Consider the following 15396-nt stretch of genomic DNA (forward strand, 5'->3'; position numbering starts at 1 on the left):
AAGTTTTTGAGAAGATTTATAGCTGGGGTTGTGAATGAGGTTCTACCATTATGCCTAGGAAGGGTAATTTAGGAAGGGTTATTGTTCTCTTTTATGAATTTTATCCCAGTGAGGGTATTGTTTATATGTCGGTGGGTTTCTTCTAGTCTTGTGCATTTGATAATCACAACTTATTTGCCGAGCCGGTGTGTTTGGTTGCAGACGTTTTGTCACCCTGGTAGGTAACCTCGTCAGCGTGCCTCCAGTGAAGTGTTGCTGTTCTGCCCTGCTTGTTATTTATATGCCTCGGTTTGCTGTGTTGTCCCAGTCGAATTTGTGTCCTTCTTTGTCCGTGTGTATTGAGATCAGTGAGAATTGGTCGTGTCTCTTGGTAGCTGGTTGGTGTTCATGTATCCTTATTGTCAGCTTTCTTCCAGTTTGGCCTATGTGATGTTTCTCACAGTCCTTGCATGGTATTTTGTATATTATGTTAGTTTTATTGGTTGTAGGTATGGGATCCTTTACGGTTGTCAGTAGCTGTTGCAGGGTGGTTGTTGGTTTGTGGGCTACCCTGATACCTAGGGGTCTGAGTAATCTTGTGGTCATCTCTGATACGTCTCTGATGTACGGTAGGGTGACTAGTGTGTCTTGCCGTGTTGTGGTCTGTCACAGCGTTAATGGCGGATTGTGCTTTTTGGGTATTCATTCTTTTTAAAAACTCCGTTTTAAGTGCTCCTGTTCTGCTTTGCACGATTCCAGATTGCTGCAGTGTGTTGTGACCCATTTGAATAATGTTCTGATGCAGCTCTGTTTATGGGTGTTGGGGTGGTTGCTGGAGCAATTAAATATCTGGTCTGTATGTGTGGGCTTTCTGTAAAACGCTAGTCTGGAGTTCCCCGTTGTTCTTGCGTTCTACCATTATGTCTAGGAAGGGTCGTCGGTTATTGTTCTCTTCTTTTATGAATTTTATCCTGGTGAGGATGTTGTTTATATGTCGATGGGTTTCTTCTAGTCTTGTGCGTTTGATAATCATGAAGGTGTCATCTAGACAGCGGACCCAGAGTTTGGGTTGTATAGTGGGGAGCAGGATTGATTGCAGAAGCGGTAATGCAAAGGTTAGAATGAACAGTGTTCCCCACTATACAACCCAAGCTCTGGGTCCGCTATGGAGATGACACCTTCGTGATTATCAAACACACAAGACTAGAAGAAACCCATCGACATATAAACAACATCCTCACCTGAATAAAGTTCACAAAAGAAGAAGAGAGCAATAACCAACAACCCTTCCTAGACATAATGGTAGAATGTAAGAACAAAGGGGAACTCCAGACTAGCGTATACAGAAAGACAACATACAAACTAGATACTTAATTGCTCCAGCAACCATCCCAACACCCATAACGGAGCTGCATCAACACATTATTCAAATGGGCCACATCACACTGCAGCAATCTGGAATTGCGCAAAGCAGAACAGGAGCACTTATACGGAGTTTTTAAAAAGAATGGGTACCCAAAAAGCACATCTGCTATTACCCCTGCGACAGGCCACGACAAGAAGACACAACATGGCCAGACACACTAGTCACCCTACCGTACATCAGAGATGACCACAAGACTACTCCAGACCCCTAGGTATCAGGGGAGCCTACAAACCAACAACCACCCTGCGACAGCTACTGACAAACGTAAAGGATCCCGTACCCACAGCCAATAAAATATGCAAGGACTGAGAAATATTACATAGGCCAAACTGGAAGATGACTGACAATAAGGATACACTAACACCAACTAGCCACCAAGAGAATGACCAATTCTCACTGGTCTCAATACACATGGACAAAGAAGGACACAGTTTGACTGGGACAATACACCCATAATAGCACAAGCCAAACAGAGACATGCCAGGGAATGACATCCCAACCGGACCTCCATCAACAAACACATTAAACTGGACCCGATATACAAACCACTGAAAAACAGAACTGGAAGTAATACCAACCACCCCAGCAAACCGAGGCAAATAAACAACAAGCGGGACAGAACACCAATGCTTCACTGGAGGCACACTGACGATGTTACTTAGCAGGGTGACGAAATGTCTGCAACCAAACACACCGGCTCAGTGAGCAAGTGTACTACCTTAGCCTGGGTTGCTAAAAGCCATAGTCAGCAATTCGTTCCAAGCAAGCAGATATAGTTTTTGCTTCAGTCTGTGAGTCAAGTACTCCTATCTTTAATCTTTTTTCCCCAGTCTTCTCCTATCCCAACACCAGGAATTGTTCCTGCGCTGAGAAAAGAAATCTATCTTCCTCCTTACTTCCATTTAGTGGTACTTTTGAGGTGTGTGAAAACACTGTATGGTGAATTACTCTCTGATAATTCTGAAAATATGCATGTACGTTGATGTCGATTTAAGCTAATTCGTGATGAAAAGTCTTAATCTTGGAGTTTTTTTGAGAAAAGCAATTTTTATTTGCCACGTATAGATGCAGTTATTTAATGTATTCCAGTCTAATGAAGTAAACGTTCTTATTTGTTCTTTGTTGGTGATATCCAAAATTATATAGGTTTGGCAAACCTCGGGCAAGTTCTTAATGAATGTACGTCAAACACAAAATAGCCTATAATTTATTACAATCCATACTCCTCATTCACAACTCTGCCAAGGGTCAATGATGAAAATGTGATACTGGTACAGTGGGAGGTAGATTTCTCAAGTTGTAGTGAAACCACATTATGGGGAAGCATGTAGTATAACTAACCTAGTAATGTATGTTGCTGACTCTGAACACACACACCCACACACACATTTGGAAACCTTTTTCAATTCCACTACTATCGTTGCTTAGCTTGCTGAGCACCAATTACAGTGGTTCAAGTAACACTTAGCTTGTGGACTAATTCCTCCTTCTCTGTAAAGACATACCTTGATTTTCTTTTTCAGATGTTTTTGTGTACAGTGGCTGAGAAGCACAGAAATAGTCTGTGAAGATGCCGGATAAAGATAATTTATTTAACAGTGGTAATGACGAGGCTGGCCACAGCTCAGATGATATTTGCCGAGACTTCCTGCGCAATGTCTGCAAACGTGGTAAGCGCTGCAAGTTCTATCACCCTGATATTAATGAAGTGTCTGACTTGGGCGTAAAGAAAAATGAATTTGTCTTTTGTCATGACTATCAGAACAAGGAGTGCACTCGCATCAACTGCAAGTTTATTCATGGGACAAAGGAGGATGAGGAACATTACAAAAAGTCTGGAGAGCTTCCTCCACGCCTGCGCCTTACAGTGGCTATGGGTCTTGGCCTTTCACCTTCTGACCTCTCCTTTAAAAAAGGTGAGGTCCCAATTTGCCGAGACTACTTGAAAGGTGACTGTCAACGAGGATCTAAGTGTAAATTCCGGCACTTAAAACGTGATGAATATGAATATGAAAACAGAACTTTGGAGAGGTTGTCACGAGACCAAGTGATTTCTCCAGTAGTACGTCGATATGACCCATTTGATGACCTCTATGACACTGATCGCTATGCTGATTATGACCATGTTCTAAAAAGACGAAGAGTCGATGGCTTACGATTTGAGAGTTATGATTTTAATATCCCAAATTCGCGTCCAGTTGACTATCGGTTTTTAGAGGAGGAGAATCTGATGCTTCGAAAGCGTGTTGAGGAACTCAAAAAACAGATCTCAAATTTGATGGCAACTAATGAGGTACTTTTGGAGCAAAATGCACATTTCCGCAACCAAACCAAGGTGGTCACGTTGACCTCCACTCCCACAGCAACAGAGCAAACGCTAGCAGCACCAACTGTGGGTGCAATCACCAATTACAACCATGGTATAGCGCAGACTCACACCACTTTGAGCAGCCAAGCACTTCAACCACGACCTGTCACCCAACAAGACCTCGTGGCAACTGCTGGAGCTACTGCTGCTCCACCTACCAATGCTGCACCAACAGCACAGCATCTTAATCCTGAGATTGCTTCACTTCCTGCAGCGCTTGCCCAGACCATTGCCCAGGGAATGGCACCTCCAGTTTCTATGGCCCCAGTGGCTGTTTCTGTTGCACCAGTGGCAGTATCAATTGCCCAAGCAATGCCAGGAATCACTATTAGTCATGCCACCACTCCAATGGTTACTTATCCAATTGCATCACAGAGTATGAGGATAACAGCAATTCCTCATTGAGAGGTTATATGCAGGCTTTAGAAAAGGTTCTGTATTTCTTTGTTGCTCCCCATGATATGCATTACATAAATATGCACTCCAGAGTCAAGTGTAATTCTGACCAGCATTTAGTTCTCTTTGTGCCTAAATTATTTCTCTTCAGTCCATTGTTATTTTTGGATACTTGGTTAACCCTGTCCTGTTTTAGCGCTCAGCTTGCCAGTCCTCTAAATCCATCGTCTAATGTAACTTAAAAACAGCTGCAGAGGCACTCTCTGGGGCATTTCCTTCTAAAAGGTTTTGTTAGGATAAACAAGTCCCTGGGCTGTGGTGCTGCGCAAAATATTCAAACTGACTCTGTATCCCAAGCTTGGCTATTTGCATTCTTGACGCAAAATAAAATTTCATAGCATATGAAATTGTAAATTAACAAAGCAAAATAAAAGTATTTTGAAGCTTTTTATTTGTGGATATTGCTGGCGCTGAATGATTGCTGCATTTTCCCAGATAGTGATCACTGCACTCCAAAAAGTAATTCTCTGAATTTTTTTTTTGGGATGTTTTGATGTGATGGGGTTGTAAATAATTATAAACCATCCAGATATTACAATTTAACCCTCACAATTTTGGAGATACTCCTTACATTGCACTGTACCAAAGTGTTTAATTAACTTGGAAGCCATCGCGAAGATTCTGTTTCTTAATGAACTTAAAGTGTACTTTCAACTTTGTCATTCTTCAAGCATTAGATACCCAGTATGTAACATGGGCTATTCAAATCCTGCCACAGTAATGGGTTTCAAAGTTTTGTTGTTTGCCACCTGTAAGGATGATGCATGATCTGAGGTTAAAGAATCTGAATTCTGTTTCTGCTGGGAGCCAATCTATAACATAAAACTGTTCACACATTGGCAGTCTTACATTGCCCAGTTGACTGGAAGAAATGGGATGGGGATTACACCGACTCTGTAGTAGTGCTCTTCTGAGTGTTTAAATAGTGTCACAGTAGAGTGAGTATTACTCTGCATCTAACCTATCACTGCTTAACTCCCTGATGCCATTTGTCCTCATGTTGTGAATTCACGAATATAAAGGAAAGGAAACTTGTGTTCACTTGGCAGTTGATGGCAATAAAGCAAACGTAAAGTGAAATAGGATAAAAATAGTTTAAAAGAGCAAATGCCAGTGATGATTGCTCTGCATCTAATTTGGGTCAGCAACGCAGGAACTGCAAAACCTTTTGCAAATTCTTGTTGAACTGGAATATATAGATTATATTTTCACACCAAATATTTGTAATTTGTATACAAGTACAAGAAATGTATAACCTTGTTCAATTAAAATATACAGAATATTTAAAAAAAAAACTTTGCACCTGAGGCAGCTTAACTGCTGACTTATTTGGGGCCAGAATGGAAGTGTTTGCACGCAGTCTTTGAAATATGCTGAGCCAAACTGTAATGGATTTGTGTGAGAGAACATGAATGTTCACTATTTTATTCCTATTTTTAAAAAGCAACCTGTAGTCAACTCCATTAGAAGTAGGGCTTGCCTTTTGCTGGCCAATGTCTTCAAATGAGAAAGATCTTTAAAAGGTATTTTGAGCACCATGTCTTTTTTTTTAAATATATTGATTTAACTCCTGGATGTCCATAACCAGGATAGTGGAAAACTACAGAAAATTGAAGTGTAACGTACTGGGCACAAAAAATTCCAATGTTCTGATCCATTTTAAAAACTTGGTGCAAATCTTTCCGAAAGCTACATGACTAGCTGATGATTTGTCTGCATTTTCTTCAAGCTTGCCAAAATGATCTTGCAACACAACTAACAATGTTAATGATAAAATTGGCTTTTGATACTCTGTTAAAGCTGCATTATGTAAGTGTGGGTATTTAGTTTAATTAACTCAGGTGCTTATTTTGTTGAAAGGGGTGGTGGCTGTAATATGGAACCGTAAGGTTGGTCATACTTGTGCTATTTAATCAACTAGTTACTGAGGACATTTGGCCTTAATTGTTGTTTTTCTGTTAACCTTGTCTACAAATTCTGTATAGTAGCTGTTTAGTCTTTTGAAATCTGCTGTAATGTTTGTCAGGTTCTTGTCGAATCTGGAATTCAGAACCAAGGATCTAAGCTTGTACAATTGAAACAAGTTTAATAGAGCAGATGTATTTTCATTTGTTATACTTTCAGTGTACTCCACAGAACTGAAAATTTCTACTCCTTACTTGTTGTAGCTCTTTAGCTGTGCTGCAATTTTATATTTTGCAGGTGTGAAGGGGAATTTTCAGAACACTGGATAGCCCATCCCCTGCATTTCCTCTTCCTTCAGGCTGTACTTGTGAGCTTCCAGGAATCCCTGCGACTGAAATTTGCCCAATTATAATGTGTATATAATTTATACTTGCTAAACCATGAATATTTAGGAGCCCTTCCTAGCCAAAGGGAGTCTTGGTTTTATTAGATCAGAATCAAAATTATGCAGACTGCCTCTTCACAAAGAGCTCTGAGAACATGACAGTACAGTAATGTATCACAAACCAGTATCACTGTCTCATGGTCAGCAGTTAAAATAATACAAATAGTAGACAGTACACAGTCTTCAAGGAATGTTCAAACTAGTCTGTGCTTTTTACTTATTGTACTAAAATAGCTGAGTTAAAATAAGCACTATTCTATGTGCAGTGTATTCCTGTTGTATGTAATGAGTCTGAATGTAACAAACTTGCATAAAACTAGAAACTGTACTGGTTGAATCAGAATCAAATTGAAATTTATGATGGTTTGTTTATACTGCATTATACTTTCAGATTTGACTTGATTTAAAGAGTATCTCCACTGAATGTAATTTTGATGTCATTAATGAAAGGTTTACAATATTCTGTTTATAAATGACTTTCCATAAAGAAGTATATGTTCCTGCATCAACAATTTGAGTAAGAATACGGGAATAATTAGAAGTAGGAACAGGAATAAACTGTTAGATCCCTTTGAACCTTCTGTGTAATTCACCTAAGATATTGGCTGATCTAATTCCTCCACTTCAGAAACTTTGACTTTCACCGTCAATCAAATATGTTTAACTCTGCCTTGAATAAATTCAATGATCAGCCTCCACTATTTGCTAAAGAGAATTCCAGGGTTGTAACAATCCTCCAAGAAAATAAGTTCCTCCTTGTCTCCATGTTGAATGGGAGTTCCTTATTTTTGAGCTGTGTCCCTTGTTTTTGATTTCCGCTATGAACCAGGAGCATCCTTTTCAGCATCTATTTATTGGTATTCTTGGTAACTGTCTTGTATTGATGGATTCTAGCTATGTTTTTCCCAATAAAAGAAAACATTCTGTTGTATTCACTCTATCAGAGTCTTTTCAAAATTTGAAAGACCTCTACTAGGTGACTCTTCACCCTTATTTTAAGACAACAGGAAAAACAAAAAGACCCATGCTTACCTACGCAGTTCTGGTAGCATCTTTTTAAATCATCTTTGAACATTTATTCTTTCTGTGAAAATATTGAATGTCCTACCACTGGGAGTAATTGAGGAGAATTGTATAGATGCATTTGAAGGTGAAGAAAATAGAGGATTATGATGATTCATTTAGATGGGAAGAGATTTGAACAGATCATGAACACTAGCATGGCCTTGTTGGGCTGAATGGCTCATTTCTGTGCCATAGATCCGACACGTACACATCACGCATGAGTCACCTCAGAATCTTTCGTTCCAAATAAGATTATTCTCATTCTTAAACTTCAATAAATATAGGCCCAGTCTCCTCAATCTTTCCTTGTAAGACACAGCCCTCATTCCAGGAATCAATGGGCAGCATTGGCTAGATAAGCAATTAATGTCCATCGCTGATTGCCTTGGAGCAGGTGGCAGTGAGCTTCCTTCTTAAAGCACTGCAGTCTTTGGGGTGTAAAGACACCTACAATGCTGTTGGAGAAGCGTTTCAGGATTTTTAACTCAGTGACTGTGAAGGAACAATGATATGGTTCAAAGTCAGGATGGTGTGTGACTTGGAGGGGGACCTGCAGGTAGTGTTGTTTGCATGCATCTGCTGTCCTTCTCCTTCTAAATGGTATAGGTTATTTGGAAGGTGCTATTAGAGAGTCTTGGTGAGTTATTTCTGTGCATTTGTAGATAGTACACACTGTTGCCACTGTCGATTAGTGGAAGGACTGAATGTTAAAGGTGGCAGATAGGTGTGGCTTGGTTGGTCCACTTTTTAGTTTCAGCAAAGTGACTGAAGCTGCACATAATCCTCTTTTAAGTGTGGTCTCACCTTTTACAGTTGTAGCAAAGCTTCCCTGGTTTAAAGCTCCACCTCCCGTGCTATAAAGGCCATCATTCTGATTTCCTTCCTAATTAGTTGCCATGCCACATATTGATTTTTTTTTTGTGATTAATGTACAAAGTCACCCAGATCCCTCTACTACAGCATTCTGCAGAGTTCCTCTTTTCTGCCAAAGTGGGCGACCTCATTTTTTCCCTCATTATACTTAATTTGCCAAATTTGTGCCCACTCAATTAACCTACCTATATCTTTTCACAGATTACTTGTATCCCCCTCACAACTTGCTTTCCTTCCTATTTTCATATCATCAAATTTGGCCACAATACAGTCTAGCTTGGATGAGGAGACATTGTTACAGGTTATAAATAGTTGAAGCCCTAGGACTGATTTCTGTGGTATTCTGCTAGTTACAGTTTGCCACGCTGAAAATAACTTGTGTATTTAGGTTCTCTCTTTACTGTTAGCTAAGCAGTCCTCTATCCATGTTAATATGTTGCCCCCAGTACTGAAAGCTTTTATGTTACCATATAAAAAGGTTGCTACAAATGCCTTTTGTAAATCCAAATGCTTTGCCTTCTGTGTAAAGTGACAAAATAGTGTCATTTGGTCTACACTGCTGGGATCTACCTGCTGTTTTCCTTGCACCATATGCTTGAGCCACTGCAAACTTTTCCACTTTTCCAGATTTTCCATCTTTTCATCCCTTCTGCAATTCTGAATCTCAGATATCTTTTGTATCTCTATCTCTAACTTTTCTCCCCGTTGTCCCTTTTTGACTTGCACTATTATTATTTCAGTCTGTTAATCGATTCCTGGCCTCCATTTAATCAGTTTACAGATAATTGTTTTTCCTATGTATGTGTTTTTAACCTTCTTGCCCCTTTCTCCTGGCTCTGTTCCTGCTCATAGGCTGTTCATAGAATCCCTACAGTGCAGAAAGAGGCCATTTGAATTTGCACCAACTTTCCAAAGAGCATCCCACCCAGGCCCACTACCCCAATCTATCCCTGTAACCTACTTTTTTTTAAAACCACAGTTACTCCACCTAACCTCCTCATCTCTGGACACTACAGGACAATTTAGTATGGCCAATCCACGTAACCTGCACATCCTTGGACTGTGGAAGGAAGCCAGAGCATCTGGTAGAAACCCACGCAGACACTGGGAGAACATGCAAACTCCACACAGACAGTCCCCGCCACTGTGAGGCAACAGTGCTAACCTCTGAGCCACTGTGCTGCGGCTGTTGTTCCATAATGTGTCTCAGTTCTGATGAAAGGTCAAAGACCTGAGGTATTAACCATACCTCCTTTTCTCCACAGATCCTGCCTAACCTGCAGAGTGTTTCCAGCCTCTCTCTCCTCCTTTTATTTCAAGTTCCTGCTCTCCGTTAAGCCAAACTTAGGAGGTGCCAAGCTGAAACCAGCTACAGAAGGCAAGACGTCAGATTAACACTTCCTCAATCGGAACTGCATTTGTATAATTTCCAGTACTTGAAATCTTCATTTGTCACAGTTATTTTTGTTCCCACTTCCAAATTAGTTAATCTGTCCGAGGTAAGAACCAAAGCACAGACTATTTTGATCTCCTTGTACTTTGCTCAATATTTTGAAGAATATTAGTAAAATAGGCAACCAGGGAATTGAAAGGATTAATTCATAATTTTGGTATGCCATGTTTTGACATTTTTTTAAAAGGTTGTGATTATGCTTAGAATGTTTCAACTGATACAGGTCTCCAGAACAGTAGAGCTTAAAGTCCACGTGTATACTTCATTCAAAATGAGATAAAAATCTCTGCATTTATTTGTATGGGATCCTGTCAAATGTAGAACAATAAAGAATGTTTTAATTTAAGAGTAAGCTTCCTGTCCAGTCCTCATTCATTTTTAAGTGCACATTTAAAATAGTTAAAGTTTTTTCTTGTTGATTTTTAAAGTTGCGTTTGAGTCCTCGAGTAATGTCAGTTGAAGGACCAGTTGACTATGTGTGTCATGTCTTAACACAGGTAAGTCTGACTAGGTTCAGCATGCAGATTTGACTTAAATTTTGTTTGATAATTCTCCTATGAAGGATGCTGGAAGGCTTTAATATGTTAAAGGTACTGTATAAATTCAAGGGTTCTTCTGTGTAAAATAGCTAAGTGTGCTATTGGGTGACGTTTTCTGCCATTCACTTGCTTGAAGAAAATAAAATTGCCTCAACAGAAAAATTTTTTAAAAATAAGTGGCGTTGCATACACTCAGTCTAATGTATTGCTTCCAGTTTTAAGTCAGTGGAGGCAGCTACATTCCTGCAGGGAAGAGTCATGGTAATGAAGTGTCCCACACCTCATAGTACTGTACCTTGATCCTTTTACACTAGGATAGCAAATAGGCTGGATGCAGGGGAATGACCCCTCTATTCCACATCAACAATGTATCTCCATTCCCAGTCTCAAAATACAGACTCTGCTGTACCAGCATCATGCTTTCATTTCTAGCCTCAGTTATATTTATTTATGCAGCCTTCTAAGCATCTCCATGCTTTGGATTTGGACTTAGTAAGATTTATACTCACCAGATTTGTTTCCCTACATCGCAAGACTAGAGAATAGATATCAATAGATACAAATCAAGGAGCCAGAAATAAATGACAATATTGTAAACTGGAGCTGCTAAAAGATGTTTGGCAACATGGTGGTGCCACATGTGGATTCCATCGTGAATTGTAGCAACCAGAGACTGAGTCTTGATTGTACTTTCGTGAAGAAGAGAGAAATCTGACGAGAGGTTACCCCAGCTTCCAGCACCTGGTTACAAAGTAAGATGCACAGATCACAGCAGGTTGCCCTTGGCTCTGGGATATTGCATAGAGTGGGGAAGAGGAGGGAAATGTAGCACCTAACAAGGAATAGAAATAAATTGGCTTGATTTTTGAGAATTTTATGCAAATGGGGTTTATTTTCAATTTTGTCTTTTGGCTATAACCCTTGTAGATTTTGGTCATTCTAAATTTAATTGTAGGTTGGCACTTGAAGTGGGTCAAGTATAAGTCACTTCACTGGTCCACTTGGCACAAAAGATTAAAATGCCACAAATCATGTGTAGGATTTATTTTTTTCCCTTTTTTTTTTGCTTATGTCTACAAGTTACAAACACTGGCAAACATGGAGGTTTTAAATTTTACATTTAACTCCCTATAGTAACAACTAAAAACAATCCACAAAGTAAGATAAATTGTAAAGCCTAGTGCACACTTATTTGTGTGGCGCTTATGAAGAGTTGGTATTCTGCTTCTGTAACTTGTAGAAAGAAATCAAATTTGGTCACCTTTAGCAATAATGGATTAAGCATATATCTGTGAGCTAGTATTTTTCTTAAAGCAGGCAATAAATAGTAAAATAAGACTCAATAATCCCATACTATAAATATGAATTGGGTTTGAATTTAATAATGTTCCACATTGACTATGGGCAACACAATCAATTTAGCTGCCAAGTTCTTTTCCAAGTGCTGTGTTGGATGCGGAAGTTCTATAACAGCATCTCATTAACCACCTTTCATCCATAGCTTGTGATAATTTTAGCAAATCTGCATAGTCTGTTTAATATTTCTTATAGACTTCTCGCTCCTTTTGACATCTTACTAAAGAAGATGAAAAAACTAATTAATCGTAATGGGGTATTTGAACAGCTTAAGTTGTAGCCGGTCCCAATATGACTGATTTTTTAAAAAATTTAATGGATATGCTGTTTTGAAGAGTCAAAACAGCAGATTTTCAATAACTGTGCCATATTGAAATACCTCTAGTGATGGTGTTTTTGAACAAAATACATTCCTTTCCAAAGCAATCTACAAACACTGAAAAAGGAAATTTAAACACTGAGCAATTTAAGGAAATTCAAATGAATGACATGCTTAAATGGGGATAGCATTGTCAATTCAGTGCAAATTTCGAGGTAAGGAGGTATCCTGAACCCTTAATCACATGTTGAGTACTTGACTTTTAAGAATGAAAAGTTTTATTTCACTTGTCATTTTAAGTATACCTCGGTTTGATGTGTTATGACTTCATCAAATTTAATCAGAATTAATGTAAATTTTCATTAGAACAACACTGCCACTTTTCAAAGTATATTCATTCAAATATATTGCCTTAATGATACCACAAAAATGCACTGTTAACAACTGTAGCATCACTCCCAATTCAAAAAATAAGTTGAAAAGACCAAAGTGATTACACACAAGGAGTTGCTCTCAAAGGGGCAAGAAAAGTCCAAATTGTTTGCCCATGAATACAAGAACTGATCCTAGTAACAGTGGCAATGTTAAATTGATATATTTTTTTTCAGGTGACTGGGGATAGGATGGTGTGGTATAGAAATCTTAATTCCAAAATTAATGAGGGCAGTATATTCATTCTTCTAAAAGCAACTTCCTATCTGCCCACCACAAAGCACAAGTCTCAAACAGCTCGTAAGAAATCCACATGTGCAAGCTCTTTAATTCTAAATTTGGTTTAAATATTCTCCCGATCACTTTTTTTTCCCCCAATTAGCATTCACTCTAGCCCAAGGAATTTTTAATCAGGAACAAAATGGTATAGATTTATCGATGGAAGTTACCTATTAGGTTTAGCATAATATAATGTGGAGTGTAAATATGGACATCATGCAGAGCTATTTTAATACAGTTGTTTATTTTCTCTCCCTACTTCCTTCTGGCACATGCTGATACTTTTAACCTCAATTGAGAGGTCTGAAATTCTTCGGCTACTTCACGGGTGCCATCAGTGCTATCCCAGTGACGTGAGGTAGAAGTATTCATCCCTTCCTCCACCTTGCTATATACTTGAACATAATTCAAGGGTCTCAACTAGCAGCTTCAGCTGGAGGTGACAGAACTTACCCAAATAATGACAGATGTGTTCGTAGGTCAAAGTGGGATTTGGAGTTGCAACTGTTGATTTTGGGAGGCCAATGCACTGATCCCTTTTTTTAAAAAAAAAACCCTGTACTCTCAGCAGTGTTGGTATTGTAATTATTCAATTTTCAAAAATTTGTTTTTTAGTCTAGAGACAAAAATAGGGTCAACAACAGGAAAAAACGGTTCAACAGTAGCTTTGTTTGGCTGGAACACCCGGAACTGTTGCTGCTGTCCCCAATAGACCACAGTTACATTTGTTTTCTAGTATATCAAGCTGAAAGCTGACAGCCCTGCAAATTTAGTGAAGGATTTGTTGGCAGATTTGGTGAAACTTTGTTTATATTGAAGGGGTTTTTTTTAGTAGATTCTGTGGCATTGTTAACTAATTGAGAGTTTTACTAATTGAGAGTCATCACCATTTGGAACTTGCCCTGAATTTGCAAAACTCAAGTTTTTGAATCATTCTAAAATTTGAAATTTGGCTTTAACCCTTCAAATCTGAAGATGCAAATTCTCATTCCTACCAATAAATTTTCATTATTATATTTTTTCAAAATGAGGGGACTGTAAAATCATGTATTTATTTACTTCTATCTCCTTATCAATTGATTATGTCAAACAGTGCTGATTTTCTGCGAGTTGAGGGTTCTGAATGTGATTAGATTTTTAGTTTCCAAATTTAAGTTGGTTTAGACATCAATTTGTCCATTTTCGTGCAAGTGCAGCAACAAGCATCACAGGAATAGAAAGACTGGCACCTGTTCCATAAGAGAGATTTTTCTGTGGTTAGGAAATCCATATTCAAATTTCAGACTCTCAAACTCTCAAGCCAAGGTGAGATACTAAAAAAGAGGAAGCATGTCCAAAATCAGCTAACGCATGAACAAAAAAGAATATCAAATCCAATCTAAGTTTTTAAAATAAATTGCTGATGTGCTTAGTATTGCACTTTTTGTTTGCAATAACAGGACGATGTCAGACTATCTACAGCTTTTCATCTCCTAAAGATTATTGTCCTAATCTCACAGTAATTTTGCTACCTTTTTATAATCTGAGTTGTATTGCTCTAATCTGTAAATATTTTGTGGAAAAGCATTTCCAAAGGTTACATGATTATTTGTTATAAACTACTTTGGTGTGGTAGGGGAGGGGCTGAAATTTTGCTGCAAGTGGCCAAACATTACTTGTAATGCGATCCGTATGTCAGGAAGAAAAGATTACCAAGAAACTGGTTTAATAGTAAAGTTCTCCAACATGATGATTTTGTTCTTTTGCAATTTTCCTTAATTAGTCATTTTTCAAAGCATACTGTTCATATTTAGGGAATTGGGCAGGGGTATTTTAAAAATAAAACAAGTGAAATGAATTTTCATTAAAAATCTATTCTACTTTGTAATGGCAGATTTAACCAGTTGTATCCGACTTTTACTGCTGATCTTCACTAATATTAAACTTGCTTACGCCTTTTTTAAAAAAGTTCTTTTTCAATCAAAGCAACCTACTAGATGATAGTTCAAGTGTAAGATTCTGTAAATAACAAACGTTCTAAAAAAGTAGATTATATGTTTTAATGTAAAGCATAGTCAAAAAGGTTCCTGATGATAACCCATTTCTAAATAGGCTTTTTGCCAATTAATGAGTGGATTATTACATTCAAATCCTTGAGTAATTTGAGTAATTAATCTTAATTAGGCATGGCGCTCTGTGGTTAGCACTGCTGCCTCACAGCACCAGGGACCTGGGTTTGATTCCAGCCTCGTGCGACTGCAAATTCCAGACAGACATTCTCCCTGTGTCTGCATGGTTTTCCTCTGGGTGTTCCAGTTTCCTCCCACAATCCAAAGATGTGCAGGTTAGGTGGCTTGGCCATGCTAAATTTTCCATAGTGTCCAAGGAAGAGTAGGTTAGGTGGATTAGCCATGGGGAATGCAAGGTTACAGGGGTAGGGTAGGGTAAGGGGGTGGGTCTGGGTGGGATGCTGTTTGGAAGGTTGTTGTGGACTCAGTGGGCCGAGTAGCCTGCTTCCACAC

At 38.7% G+C, this 15396-nt stretch overlaps 1 protein-coding gene across 2 annotated transcripts; it reads left to right on the plus strand.

Annotated features, from left to right (window-relative positions):
* Nucleotides 1–2904: 2904 nt before the first annotated feature.
* LOC109924824 (zinc finger CCCH domain-containing protein 10-like) lies at nt 2905–4620 on the plus strand. Of its 2 annotated transcripts, XM_048618916.1 has the most exons (2): nt 2930–3075; nt 3168–4620. In XM_048618916.1, the coding sequence occupies exons 1-2, from the start codon at nt 3010–3012 to the stop codon at nt 4176–4178; spliced, it is 1077 nt and encodes a 358-aa protein (XP_048474873.1). In that variant the 5' UTR covers nt 2930–3009; the 3' UTR covers nt 4179–4620. The 2 variants fall into 2 exon arrangements, with proteins under 2 accessions (XP_048474871.1, XP_048474873.1); XM_048618914.1 differs by having other exon boundaries at nt 2905–4620.
* Nucleotides 4621–15396: the final 10776 nt, after the last annotated feature.

This window comes from Rhincodon typus, chromosome 41, assembly GCF_021869965.1.
Source record: "Rhincodon typus isolate 14 chromosome 41, sRhiTyp1.1, whole genome shotgun sequence".
NCBI classification, from domain to species: Eukaryota; Metazoa; Chordata; class Chondrichthyes; order Orectolobiformes; family Rhincodontidae; genus Rhincodon; species Rhincodon typus.